Below are 13,819 nucleotides of genomic sequence, written 5' to 3' on the forward strand. Positions count from 1 at the left end.
CTCCTTGTCACGGTTGCTGATCAGCTTCTCTGTTCCTTCTTCACAGTACTTAAAGAATAAGCCCGATCAGAACAAGTATGACGGCTGGCCGGAAGCCTTGAAGATAGAGGGTTGCGTCCCCCGCAAGGTGGCATAGGGCCGCCGAGACAGCTCGGGCTCTCCAGACAAAGCCTCCTGCCTCGGGAACCATGCGCAGCCTCCTAGAAGAAGCTGAGATCGGAGCAGATAACGCCAGCCCCCAGGGCGGGGAGGGCCAGGGGGGAATAAAAGCAGCCAGGTTGACAAGTTGTTTGCAGTTGGTAACCAGAAGCGTCCCAGATGCTTTGCCCTTCTCTCAGGGACACCAGCCGCTGTGCAGGGTCCCAAGCCTCAGCCCTCTGGGAGATGAATTCGAAGCAATGCCTGCTCATGATCCCGATGCCTGCTGAAGTTCCCATTGGGCAGGGGCCTCGTTGTCTCCAAATCAAAGAGGACTGGGGAATGCAGCAGCAAAATTAAATTCTATTTTGTTTAATGTCGACGTGGCCGCCTACCAGTTATATAATCCTGTGTCGTATCTTCTTGGGAGGAAGGGTGAGAAAACTATTAGACGGATGTCTTTTGTCTTCATTTTTCCAGGACTAGACTCTGCTCTGTCAAAGTGACCCACAAATCTTGGCCCTAATCATTCTTTTTTACAGAACTGTCACTATCTGGCATTAGCCCATTTAGGGATGGAAAAGGAGCTAAATCTATGGTTTTCTGCTTTGTTTTGTGTCAGGGTGTTTTTGTTTGAGAACCAGTGTCCTCATCTTGCCCAGTTGGAAGAGCAGTGTCCACTCACTGACCCAATCCCATTATCGATCAAGGGGCAGAAGCGTTGATCTGCCCCAGTCCACTCCTCCCTGTGTTGGTTCCAGACCTAGTTTGGACACCCAATCAGCCTTATCAGACCTCAGAACTCCTGAGGTCAAGCAGTCTGCCCACCTCAGCCTTCCCCAGTGGCAGGACCCACACAGGTGCATTAGCTACCACCATGTACATCCCAGCTGGATTCACACACCTGTCCACACCAACCAAAAGTCAGTGGAGATTTTCACATTCCTCTATCTTCTATCCCTTCTCTTCTCTCGTCACTCTTTAAGTTGAAACAAATTCACACTGGAAAGAAGTCAAGACCTTTTCCCACTCTAGGGAAGCCCGGTGACCAGATATATGGGATAAATCTTGGAGAGCTGGCTCCCATAGAAGGAAGGAATGAGTGAATGGAATGAAAAGCTCTATTCATGATCTACTAGGTGCTAAGCACAGGAAATACTAATACAAAAACTGAGGCTAAAGAGTTAGAAGGGCCCTTTGGGATCATTTAATCCAACCTCATTTTACAAATAAGAAAGCTGAGGCCCAAGGAGCGAAGTCACTCCCCCAAGGTCCTATAAGAGTAGGTGGCTCAAAGGTGAGATTTGAATCCAACCTGACCCCAAAGAGACGAATGTGTCACCATGGGCACAAACGATTTGCAACGTTGAGCTTAGGTTCCTCCTTTTCATTCAAGTGGCAATAATTGGATGCAATTTTATTTACTTCATTAAGCATTTATTAAATGCCTACTGTATACAGAGAGAGGGAGCGTGGTGGTGTGGGTAGAAAGGCATCTAGGAAGACCTGGGTTCAAGATCTGCCTCTGACCCATCCTGGCTGTGTGACCATAGGCAAGTAACTTCTTAGACAACTAAGACTTTTTTTTTTGGTGAGGCAATTGGGGTTAAGTGACTTGCCCAGGGTCACACAACTAGTAAGTGTTAAGTGTCTGATGTCAGACTGTGCCACCTAGCTGCCCCGCAACTAAGACTTTTAAGTTGAAGAGAAGGTTCCAACCAGCACCAAGAGAAGGAGTTGCTTTTCTCACCCAGCAGTAGATCCAGTTCCCTTTTCCTATTCCTATTTGCAAGACTCTGCTTCCTGGGTAAAGGACACAGTTTCCACTAGGTAGATCACAGATTGATCCTTCCGGAGTGAAAGCCACTAATGAGCACTTCAGCAAACTTAAATCCTATATTCGCACTATACTAGGCACTTCCCCTACCCTCAAGGAGTTTACACTCCACGGGGAGGAAATATCACATCGAGTATGTTGTGTTCAGAAGCACGTCGACAGATGGGCACGCTTAGAAAGGGAAGGGAGTGAGATGCCGAAGGGACTGGAGTCCATGCAGTTCTTGGCTTCTCTGGTCTCAGGGACTCACAGCACCCTGCCTGCGGTCATCTCTCTTCTCTCCCTGGCATGGACTCCCATCTTCCCTTGAGCGTTTACTCTGGTTGGTCTTGCCAATTTGGGGTTGCAGGTGTGGTTACTGCAAGGATTCAGGGACAGGGACTGACCGAGCAATCTACCATACTCAGTAGTCTGCCTCTTCTATGAACATGCCAGAACTAAATAGCCACCCACCTTTAGGGAAATGGCTGTAGCAGAGGCCCCCAGCCCCATCCATAGCAGAGCCTCTATTGGAGACAGGATTCTACATTGCAGGCATTGCCGCAAACAGTGGACAAACAGCTAAAAAGGACCCCATAGTGCAGTGTGTCTGCCCAGTGGGCTCAGGCCAGACTGCCTTCAGGCTGTAACAGAAAAAGGACCAAAGGATGAAAAAGATTCACACTGGGAGCAGGCATTTCCTGGTGAACCCAGATAGAACAGGAGGGATAAGCGACTCCAATTCCTTGTTTGGTTGTGGGTAGGTTTGTATCTGTGTATATGGTGTGTGTGTGTGTGTGTGTGTGTGTGTGTGTGTTTGAGACTCAAATTCTTGAAACTTGGACCCTCTCTCAGCAATGAGTCCGAGAGGATGCTCTCAGGGAGGGCTCTATTACCTGGTTTGATGGGGAAAGAACCATGAAGAGAGGGATGATTTACAGCCTCTGATTTTTATTTCCCAAATGTGAAAGAGAAATGTGTGTTTTCAAGAACTCTACCTGGGAGCAAGAGATTATGTTCTGACAGAAACACAATTTTCTTCCTTTCATCTTCCCAATTCTGAACTGGACACCACAGTCCAGGCTATCTGTGTTTATATACACGCTTATTTGAGGGAGTGGGTGGCATCAACTGGAGGAATCTGTGTGACAACCTCTCTGAGCCTCAGTTTCCTCAAGTGTAAAATGAGGATCTCAGCAGCACGTACCTCAAACGGTTGTTCTGAGGACCACGTGAGATAATAACCATAAAAGCATAGCACTGGGTGCATGGTTGTGGTTCGGTCATGACTGACATGACAAAAGCAGAGAGTGTCCCTGCTTTCAAGGAGATCTCCATTAATAGGGGGAGACAGTGGTATCCAAGAGTGGCCACAAACGGGTACATTGGAGAGCTCCCTGGATGACAATTGGATCCATGGAGGAGTGGACTGACACATTCCCAATAGGAACAGCACAATTCATTTGTTCAAGCTTCCAGAAATGGAAATTTGGAAAACAGAGGAATCAAGTGGGGTGGAAGAGAACAAAGGGACACATGGCTGGCATGCCCCCTACAATACTGAACCAGGGGAGATCCTCACCAATCCAGCGCTAGCATATAGTTGGCATTTAATAATAAGAAGTTGTAATAACATATTTACAGTTTTGTGTGTAAACATCCTTTTTCTGTTCTAGCATGTTATGGAAATGTGTGTTTTGCTTCTTAAGTTTGGAACAAAATAAATTTTTAAAAGGAAAAATAAATGTTTATTGATTGATGGACGGATCTATCAGCATGCTCAGGCTAGGAATTTGGGATCTGAAAAGGTTAAGTCCTCAGGGCATAGTCTTGGGTCTTTTGGGCAAGCCTGGGTCCAAGGATGAGAAGATGACCAGGACACCTGTGCAATGAAAGTACTTGACACCGTAAGGGGGTGTGGAAGGAAGACCAGCTAGAGCTACTAGACTACCAACCCAAGTCTATCTGGCTTGGCCCAGGCAGCTGAGGGGGCATGGCTCCTCAGCCTAGTCAACCAGTGAGTCCACCTGATTTCCATTCCCTGGGAAGAAAGAGATGGAGAAAGTGAAGAAAAATCTTCCAAGAAGTTGTCATTTGAGTTCCTACCAGCAGGTGGTACCCTAGATCAATTGGGAAAAGATTAGACAGTGATGGGGCTGGATGGCTCTACCTAGTTGAATATTCTGGTTAATTGAGAGCAAAACCTCTGATATGATGCACTACCATTAGTGCTCAAACCATGTTCAGTGTAACAGTGTTTCTTTGATGATTCCTGAGCCTGCAGGGCCTTGAAGGAATAATGCTGACCACCCAAGATCCCCACTAAGCAGAGACAGCCTGAAGTGGTGTGCAGAACACTGGACTGAGAGCCAGAATAACTGGGTCCCTTGCCCCAGCTTTCCCACTAAATAGCTGTAGGTCTCTGGGTAAGCCAGGATGCTTCTCTGGATCTGAACCTTTATCTCTGTCTGAACTGGGTTCAGGGATGGTCCCCAGCAACACCACATGGTTTCCCACATCAATGTGTCCAGGACAGGACTCACGCACTCTCTTGCCCCTCAAACCCACTCCTCTTCCAAAAGAAGCCAGGTGGGAATTTGGGGTCCCAAAAGGTTAAAAGCAGAGCCTGTAAACCCATCAAACCAGGTAGCAGAGTCCTCCCTCTGAGCATCCCCTCAGACTCATTACTGAGAGAGAATCCAAGTTTCAAGAATTTGAGTCTCTCAAACAGAGACAGAGACAGAGAGACAGAGAAAGAGACAGAGAGACAGAGACAGAGACAGAGGGAGAGAGACAGAGACAGAGGGGGAGAGAGAGAGAGAGAGATCCAAACAAACCAACCCATAACCAAACAGGGAAATGGAGTCACTGAGGCTTTCTGTTCTATCTGGGTCCGCTGGGAAATGCACACCCCCAGTGTGGATCCATTTCATCCTTTTGTCCTTTATCTGCTACAGCCTGAAGGCAGTGTGACCTGAACCCACTGGGCAACCACACTGGGCTGTAGAGCCCTTCACAACCTGGCTTCAAACTCCCTTTCTGGCCAAAGTGGCCTTTTCTTTGTTCCATCCCTCATTTCTGTGCCTTTGCCTTCCCCCATTTTCACCACCTTCCCCCAACTGCTAGTGCCACCTCCTCAAACTCCCTGGTGTTTATTCTGTCTACACTGTGGTTTCTGCATATGCGTACATACAGACTTCCCAAGCTAAAAGCAGGAGTCTCCATGGAAGCCCCTTCTCCTTACTAATAGCCATCCCATTTCCTCCCTGGCCTTCCTCCAGCTGGTTTCTCTTCTCCTCCCATCCCATCCCTCAGTCCCTTAGGACCAGGACATTTCAAAGTGAGTTAGTTAGCTTGTCAATAAACTCAATATTAACAGAGAGAAGGGGGCTGCAGGAGATCCTATGGGGCCTTCCCAGAGACCCTGGGCCATACCCATGCATTATGAAAAGAGCCTCTGGAAAACCAAACTGCTTCATTACTGGAGACTCCAAAACTTCAATTATAAAATAAGGGGGTTGGACAAGTCAGACTCTAAGGTTCCTTCCCCCCTAATGTTCTGTGGCTCTATACATTCCATTCCATTCCATTAACATATAAGCCAGGGCAGCTAAAGCTGTGTAAAATCTCTCTGGCATCATTTAAAGCATAAATTTGATTTAAATGGAAGAAGAGGCTGATAGAGACACAGAGATATAGAGAAACAGAGAGGGGGAGAGACACATAAATAGATAAATAGACACACAGAGAAAAAGAAACAGAGAGAGAGGGAGAGGGGAAAGAAAGAGAGGAAAGAGAGAAAAGAGAAAGAAAGGAGAAAAAGAAAGAAGGGAAAGAAAGAGGAAGGATAAAGAAAGAAAGGAGAGAAAGAGAAAAGAGAGGAAAGAGAAAGAGGAGAGCAATGAAGAGAGGAGATAACAAAAGAGGAAAGAGAGAGGAGATAGAGAGAAGGGAGAGAAAAAGAGGAGAGAGAGAGAGAGAGAGAGAGAGAGAGAGAGGAGCATCATCATAATTCTTTTTATGCCAGCGAAGAACAAAGATTTGTTCAAGGTCACATCGCAAGTTGGGGGAAAGCCATAGCTCAAGCCTGAACTCCACATCCTGTGCTCTTTCTGGTGCTTGCTACTTCTTCATTCCTTTCGCTTCCCATTCAGCCATCCAACAGGATGCTGTCTTCCCTGCTGCCTATGCCATAGCCCCTCCCCATCCTTTCTAACTCTTGTTCTTGCTCTGAGAACAACACTCAAGTCAACACAGAAAGGGTGTAACAATAGGCCACCCTAGGCTCGCCATCCCTAGGATGATGGCACACCCACCATCCCTAGGACTTCCCAGACCCAAGCTCCCTTCCTGGCCGCCATTTCCCTACAGGTTATTACCTCATTAGAAGGCAAATTCCTGACTCTCTTGAAACCGTTTGTCTCTGCATGCCAAGCACATTGCATCAGACCCCAAAGACCAGTCATGTTGTAGGGAATTTCTGATACAGAAAGTCCATCCACCATGCAGATGACCTCTGCAATTTAGAAACTTAGAATCTAAGACCTCTAAGACCTAGAGCTGCTGGGGGCATTGTTAAGCAATGTTCCCAAGATCACACAGCCAATAAGGGTCAACGGTGTGACTTGAATCCGGGTCTCCCTGAAATCAGGAAGTGATTAATAAATGTTTATTGATCTGTTGATTCATTAACAAATCGTTGTGATTGCTTACCACCTCAGGGAAGGGGGGAGGGGAGGGAGGGAAGGAGGGATAAAATTTGGAACTCAAAACTATAAATTAAGATGTTCATTATTTTTTAAAATCATTGCCTGTTTAACTACTAAGAGAAATGACTTGTGAAAAGTCCAATAGGCACTCACTATTTGCTAGGTACTGCCCTAGACCTCTGATGGAGAAAAATGAGGCCAAGAGAAAGAACAAAGCATGTGCACAGAAGAAAGATTATACTTGATCTGTCTGGCCCAAGGAGGGCAGAAGAATAGGAGCAGTGGGTGGAAGTTGGAGCTGTCCAAAAGCAAGCACCCCTGTCATGTAGGTCTTCAGGCAAAGGCTGAATTAGCATTTCTTTACCACTCTCTCATCCAGCTGAGAGAGAACGAGGTGGCCACTGGGTCCCTTCTGACCCTGGGGTCTATGGTTTTTCTGTGCAAAGCATCATGTGAGTTCCTTGAGTACTTCCAAAGAAAGATAGGGCATGCCCCCTGCTCGCATCTGCTCCTGTCACAGAAAGTACCCTGGAAGCTGAGTTTTACACTGGTGTCACCTTATCAGCTAGTGGTATTTGCCCCTTTTTCCTATAAAGGAACTACAGGAACAACTATGTAGTTGAGGGACCCAGTCAATCGAGGTTGGAACCTGGTAGAAAGAGTACTAGATATGGAGACAACAGACATGGGTTTCAATGTTACCTTGGCCGCTTATTGCCCATGTGACCTTGAAAAGTTGTTTCATTTTGGAGGCATTTGGGGTGGCACAGTGGCTAGAGCGCTGGACCTGGAGTCAGGAAGATGCGAGTTCAAGTCCATCCTGCATCACTTACTAGCTGTGGGATTCTTGGGCAAGTCACTGAGCCTCTGTCTGCCTCTGTTTCTTCATCTGTAAAAGGCAGACAATCACAGCACCTCCCTCCCAGGGTAGTTGTGAGGATAAAATGAGACAATATGTGTAGAGCCCTATCTAAATGCTCACTTTATTATTATTATTATTATTATTATTATTATTATTATTATTATTATTATTATTATTATTATTATTATTATTATTATTATTATTATTTCTGAGCTTTAGCTTCCTTAGCTATAAAATGGTGGGGCTGGACTATGTGTCCTCTAAAATCCCAGTCAGTTCTTAATCTATGGTACTTGGCATTATAGGTTAGATTCCAGGCTTCTCTTAGACTCAGAGTCTGAGCTATTTATAAATACAAAATTTCCTAAGTCCCTCTTCCTACACCCCTCCCCCCAGTTTAGGCCAAGGCCACAATTAGAGGAGATCTGCCATGGGCTTTGATCTTCCCCATCAACATATGGCATTTTTATGGCTACTGCTGAGACATCATCATAGCCATCACCATTCTCATTATCATTATCATTCAAGGAAAACAGAAGCTTGTGCCCCAAATGAATTACCAGAAACTGAAGGGAGGGAGGGGTTTTCTGTAACCAGGAGTTTTACTCCAGTGTTCCCTCCAAGTGCCCTGTCTTCTGCTATCCCTTTTCATCCTCTACATAGGAAACCCCTTGCAACTTGGAGTCAAGAAGTTCAGGATTCAAATCTTGCCTAATGCTTAGCACACTTCCTGACACATAGCAGGTGTTTAAGAAATGCTAGGTTACTGACTCACTGCCTCAGACACTTACTAATTGTGTGACCTTGAACACTTAAATCACTTCAACTCTCTGTGCCTCAGTTTCTTCATCTGTGAGATGAAGGAGTTGGACTCCATGACCTCTAAGACCCCTTCTAGCTATAAATCTATGAGCCTGTGAGGAGAGTCTAGAGTTCCCTAACATCTGGTAGCACAAAAAATAGGAAAAAGAAGACATCTTTAGAATGTGTCCTTGGGACCCCAAGACATACTCTTCTTCCATAGACTTTGCAAGTCCTTCAAAGCATAATTTTTGTTGTGTTATTTTTCAGTCATGTCCGACTCTTCATGACCCCATTTGGTGTTTTCTTGGCAAAGTTACTGGGGGTAGTTTGCCATTTCCTTCTCCAGTTCGTTTTACAGATGAAACTGAGGCGAACATGGTTAAGGGACTTGCACAGGGTCACACAGCTGGTAAGTGTCTGAGAACAGATTTGAATTCACAGAAAGGAGTCTTCCTGATTTCAGGGCTGGTGCTCTATCCACTGTAACACCTAGCTATCCAGAACATAAAACCAATTCTTAGAAGATAAAATTCTCTTTTCTATAGAGAAATTTAGGGGTACACATGATGTCCAAGAAGATAAAATACTGATACCCAGCTTAATCATACCCAAGCTTAGAATTCAGTTTGGCATGACTGAACACCTAAATCTGATTGTTTTCATTTCAGTCTATTCCATGAGCTATCTCTCTCAGTCTCAGCCTTTGGGAATGTCAGATCCTTTCTCTGCCGATGCCAGGTTCAAGCCCTGTGAATGGGATGACATGTGACCTCTGAGATTCCTTTCAGCTCTAAAATTCTGTCATTCTGAGAAATTTTTATTTCATTAGACTGTGAGTTAGTTGAGAGCCAAGAATGGTTTTTTAGCTTTCTTTGAATCCCTGTGTGCTTATAAAGTTCCTGGTCTGTATGTTTGTTGACTGAATATCTGATAAGTAACAGAAGGTTCCACTCTCCATTGATAGAAGGCATTTCCTCATACAAGAGCTCCCTATACCAGTGAAACTTCATGTCTAGCACCCATCCCTACCCAGTTCCCCATTGGTACATAGTGGGCACTTAATGAATGCTTGTTGACTGACTGAAATCAAGTCAAACTTGTACCTGGTATTACCAAATGCATGTTAAAAGTTCCCTCGATTCCAGGAACTGAAGGGAATTAAATGCAGTGTCTCCTCAAGGGCAGTGTGTTAAGGTGGAAAGACTCGGGGCTCTGAAGCCAAAGGACCGAGGTTCTGATCTTGCCTCAGATGCTTACTGCCCATGTGACCACCTAACCTCCCTGGGCTTCACTTTCCTCATTTGTAAAATAGTGACATTGGAATGGTCTGATCACCTTGGAGATTCTATCCAGCTCTAGAACTATCATGTTCTATGACTATCTTGTTCCTGACTTTACATCCCCAGTGTCTAGAACAATGTCTGACACATAGAGAGTGCTTACTGTTTGCTGTCATGTATTCTACTGATCCAGGGGGGAGGAGCAGTTTAACATCATGGCTGGTGGGTCAGCCTGGGAATCAGGAACACCCGGGGTCAAATCCTGCCTCTGACTATATCCTAGCTGCGTCTCCCTGGGCAACCTCCCAGGACCCTCATCAACTCTGCCAGCCTTCATGTAACAAACAGCTGGTTTGCAATGGTAGAAGGGATTTCCCTACCAGAAGTCCTTACAACAAGGCAATCCAAGGCCCAGAAATTCTTCTGAACACCTCAATTTCCCAAGGTACAGAAGCCATGTCAGAGTCCCCAAACTTTTCCTGCCTCCCCAGTGCAGCGATCCCTTCTTCCCTCAGCTCTTCAAATCTGTGAAAGAGCAGACTTTGTCCTAATGCCCGAGAGCATCCCAGAATCCTAGACTGGATGAACCTTGGAAAGCCTCTAACCCAAACCCTCTATTTTATAGGGAGAGAAAAGTGAGTCTTAGAAAAGCCAGCGGCAGCGCCAGAACTAAAATCTCCATGTTCATAATCCCAGCTCAGCGATCATCTCAGGAGAGAGAGGTCCTGTAGAGGAAGCATCCTGGCTCAGGGCTCAGGGAACTTTGGTTCAAATCTCCTCTCGGCCACATACTCCCCATGTGACCTCAAGTTAGATCCTTCCCACCCCTGGGTCTCATCTGTAAAAGAAAGGATTGGATTAGGTGGTCCCTGAGGTGCCTCCTATCCTAAATCTATGCAGAATCCGGTTCTCTGTTTCAATGAATTAGTCATGGGGGGGGGGAGGGATTGCAGAGCAATTTGGAAAGAATGGGTCCAAAGTGAGACCAGAGACATGTAGGGTTAAGAAAATCGGGGAAAGCTTTCCAGGAGAGAGGAGGGCCCTACATGAATCAGAGGAGAGGAGATTCAGAGCGCCCCAAGGTCAGTGCAAAGACAGCCCCAGGAGCAAGTGAGCCCCATTCAGAAAATGGCCAGCAGGTTTCCTAGGGCTGGAGCGGTCAGGGAGGGCTAGGCAGTGCTCAGAGGGCGTGATCAGGGCAGGCTGCTTGAGGAAGGCTGGGCAGAGGACTGAGCACTTGGCAGGACTGAACAGAAGGGATTTATAAAGAATGAATCTTGTCCTTTCTGGTCTCCAGTGCCCCACCCCCATTGCCCTTTGAATTAATGATTAGAGATGCATTAGGTTTCTACACTCTGAGAAGTCCAGGCCCTGGACGGTCTTAAAGGATCCATTATTAATGAGGCCTTCTTGACTGGGTCTTGCATTCCTGAGCGGCCAATGCTGCCCAGGCCGCCTTAAAGGGTCCCTCCTCCTCCTCCTCCTCTTCTCCTCCTCCCAAGTGAGCTGGTTCCCTGTGGGAGCCCCCCCCCAAGCAGCATGTTATGTAACCTCATTGTTCAGGATGATGTCTGTTGGGCAGTGACAAGGCTGCCCATAAGTCTGTCGGCCGGCCAGCCTCTGAGGTCACCGGCCAAGAGCCTCGGCTGGCTCCCAGCTGAGTTGTCTCCCTCAGGTGCTCATTCCTGGACTTTTCCAGGACCAGAGAGACAAGCTCAAGAGTCCAAGGCTAACACTGCCCCTTCCACCACCACCCCTCCAGGAATGCTGTGTTGGGCCTGAGCCAAAACATTCCGGAGGCCAGAAATCGGCTCAGGGTCCGAGGCCACTTGTGGGATTTCTTCTCCGACTGGCCCAGCCACCTCGGGCCTCCCGCTTTGTCAAGGGCAATTACTGTAAGTCCCTTTGCAGAGCAGGAGATGGGCTTAAGGTTGGAGCATCTCTGAAAGCTGTCTCTGTGCTGAACGGAGGCTGAGCCCCACCGGGGGAGGAAGATGAGCCTGCGTTCGGTGGTCACCTCGATTGAAGGAAAAGCTCCTGCTCGGCTCCTGTAAGGGTCCGGCTCCGTGGGCTCGGGGCTAGCAGCCAGCCTGCCTGGACCGAGTTCTGGCTGTGCATGCAGCCTCCACCTCCCCCGGGCTCCAGTGGACCCAAGCTTCCCCAAGCAAGAGGCCTTGTCCTGGGCCCCCTCCCTCCCGCAAGGCCAGAAGGAAAAGCCAGGGGGGAGCACCAGCCCCCATGCCATGGGAGCAACTCATGGGAAAAAGGTAGGCAGCCTGCTCCCTCTTATCTCCCTGCTCCCCTCCACCCCGACGGTAACTGAAACCATCAATGAGCTGGAATCTGTGACTCAGACGTTGACCAGCTTTCTCCTTTGTAAAGTGTGAGGTGGGACCAGAGCATCTCTGAATCCTAGGGATGCCTGTATTTTGTTGAATACAAAGGATTCCTTTGGTCTCAGGACGACTGATCCCTCCAAATCTGGCAGGTTTTGATGGGGGAGGGGTTCAGGGACATGTTGGAAGAGACCGTAGGGGCTAGTGGGTGGGAGGGACGATGGCTCTGAGAACTCAGAGTCAGGGAGACCTCAGTTCCAATCTCCCCTCCGACGTTTACCAGCCTGCAGTCCCGAACAGGCCATTTAAAAAGTCTCTGAGCCTCAGTTGTCACATCTGCAAAAACGTGGATCTAATAGGAGGATGCAATGAGATATAAGCTACATAAGACACTTCTGCAAACCTTCAAGTCCTATATAAACTTTAACTATTCTAATTATTGTGTTAGAGATCCAGGCCTTTTTATTTTCCTCTTAGCTAGACGGCATAGTAAAGAGTGTTGGACTTAGAATCAAGAAGACCTGAGTTCTAATGCTGTTTTAGATGGTCCCTAGTTGTATCGCTCGGGGCAAATCACTTGGCCTCTTTCTGCCTCAGTTTCCTCCTCTGTAAAATGGGGATAATAGTAGTGCCCACCTCCCAGGGTTTTGTGAGGATCAAATGAGATATAGTTTTAAAGTGTTTGGACAGTACCTGGCACATAGTTGGTGCTATAGAAATGTTAGCTACTAATATTAAGATGAGAGGGAGGTAGCTGCCTTTTCCCCCTCAGCATCCAAGCAGATACCGGGCAGCTTCTCTTGATAAGGTAGAGTGAGCCAACATGGTGTGTTGTCTGGAGGGCTATGCTGAGACACAGAAAGACACGGATTCAAATGTGGCCTCAGGCAGTTACTAGCAGCGTGACCCTGGCAAGTCTCTTAACCTCTGTTTGCCTCAGTTTCCTTAACTGTAAAATGGGATATTAACAGCACTTAACTCCCAGGGTTGTTGTGAGGACCAAACGAGATAATATTTGTGAAAAGCACTTAGCATAGTGCCTGGTCCTTACTAGGCACCATATAAATGCTTATTCCCTCCTCTCCCTCCCCTCCCTCTGTGTGCCTCAGTTTCCCCACCTGTGAAATGGGATAAGACTAAGCACCAGCATTCCAGGGTTGCTGTGAGGATCAAAAGAGATAATGCATATAAGTGGTTTAAAAACCTTTAAACAAGAATTAATTAAACACTTATTATGTACCAGGCACCATGCTAGGAATTGAGGATACCCAAAATGGGCAAAAACATGGTGACTGTCTTCAAGGAGCTCACATTCTCATGGAAGAAACAAAATACAAAAAATTCTGTACATAGAAGTTGGATGGATGGATGAATGGATGGATGGATGGATAGATAGATGATGGACAGATAGATAGATAGATAGATAGATAGATAGATAGATAGATAAATGGATGGATAGATGGATGGATGGATAGATGATAGGTAGACAGACAGACACATGTGTGTATATATATATATCCAGTGTTTTTTCCATTGTGAATGCCTTCCCTCTGAGGTTACCCCCATTTACCATAAATCTGATTTATCATCATTATTAGGGATGTTGCTGATGATGGCCAGGCCATCATGATGACGACAGCTAGCACATATACAGTCTTTAAGGATTACAGAGTTCTTTAGTCTGTCTCATTAGTTCCTCATGAGAACCCTATGAAGTAGGTGCTTTTATTATCCCCACTTTACAGATGATTAAACCAGGGCTGCGAGAGAGTGAGCCATTTGCCCAGGATGACAAAGCTAGTAAGTGTCTGAGGTACCCAGGTCCAGCACACTCTCTCTCCGTCCAGCTTCCTCTGGTCCTGGCTTTGACACGA

At 46.7% G+C, this 13,819-nt stretch overlaps 2 protein-coding genes and 1 long non-coding RNA gene across 3 annotated transcripts in view; 2 read left to right on the forward strand and 1 right to left on the reverse strand.

The window, feature by feature from the left end:
- The window catches only part of FAM3D (FAM3 metabolism regulating signaling molecule D), a 39,350-nt gene extending 38,867 nt beyond the window's left edge, over positions 1–483 (forward strand). Inside the window, exon 9 of the mRNA XM_043967917.1 lies at positions 47–483. Within this exon, the coding sequence (XP_043823852.1) occupies positions 47–136 (90 nt within the window). The 3' untranslated portion in view covers positions 137–483. The remainder of the gene's footprint in view (positions 1–46) is intronic.
- Positions 1–13,819, reverse strand: part of LOC122729215 — a 41,841-nt gene that overhangs the window by 27,597 nt on the left and 425 nt on the right. The window lies entirely within an intron of this gene.
- FAM107A (family with sequence similarity 107 member A) overlaps positions 11,190–13,819 on the forward strand; it is a 135,980-nt gene continuing 133,350 nt past the window's right edge. The window contains exon 1 of the mRNA XM_043967936.1: positions 11,190–11,876. Coding sequence (XP_043823871.1) covers positions 11,853–11,876 — 24 coding nt within the window. The 5' untranslated portion in view covers positions 11,190–11,852. The remainder of the gene's footprint in view (positions 11,877–13,819) is intronic.

This window comes from Dromiciops gliroides, chromosome 1 (genome assembly GCF_019393635.1).
Source record: "Dromiciops gliroides isolate mDroGli1 chromosome 1, mDroGli1.pri, whole genome shotgun sequence".
In the NCBI taxonomy this organism is placed as follows: Eukaryota; Metazoa; Chordata; class Mammalia; order Microbiotheria; family Microbiotheriidae; genus Dromiciops; species Dromiciops gliroides.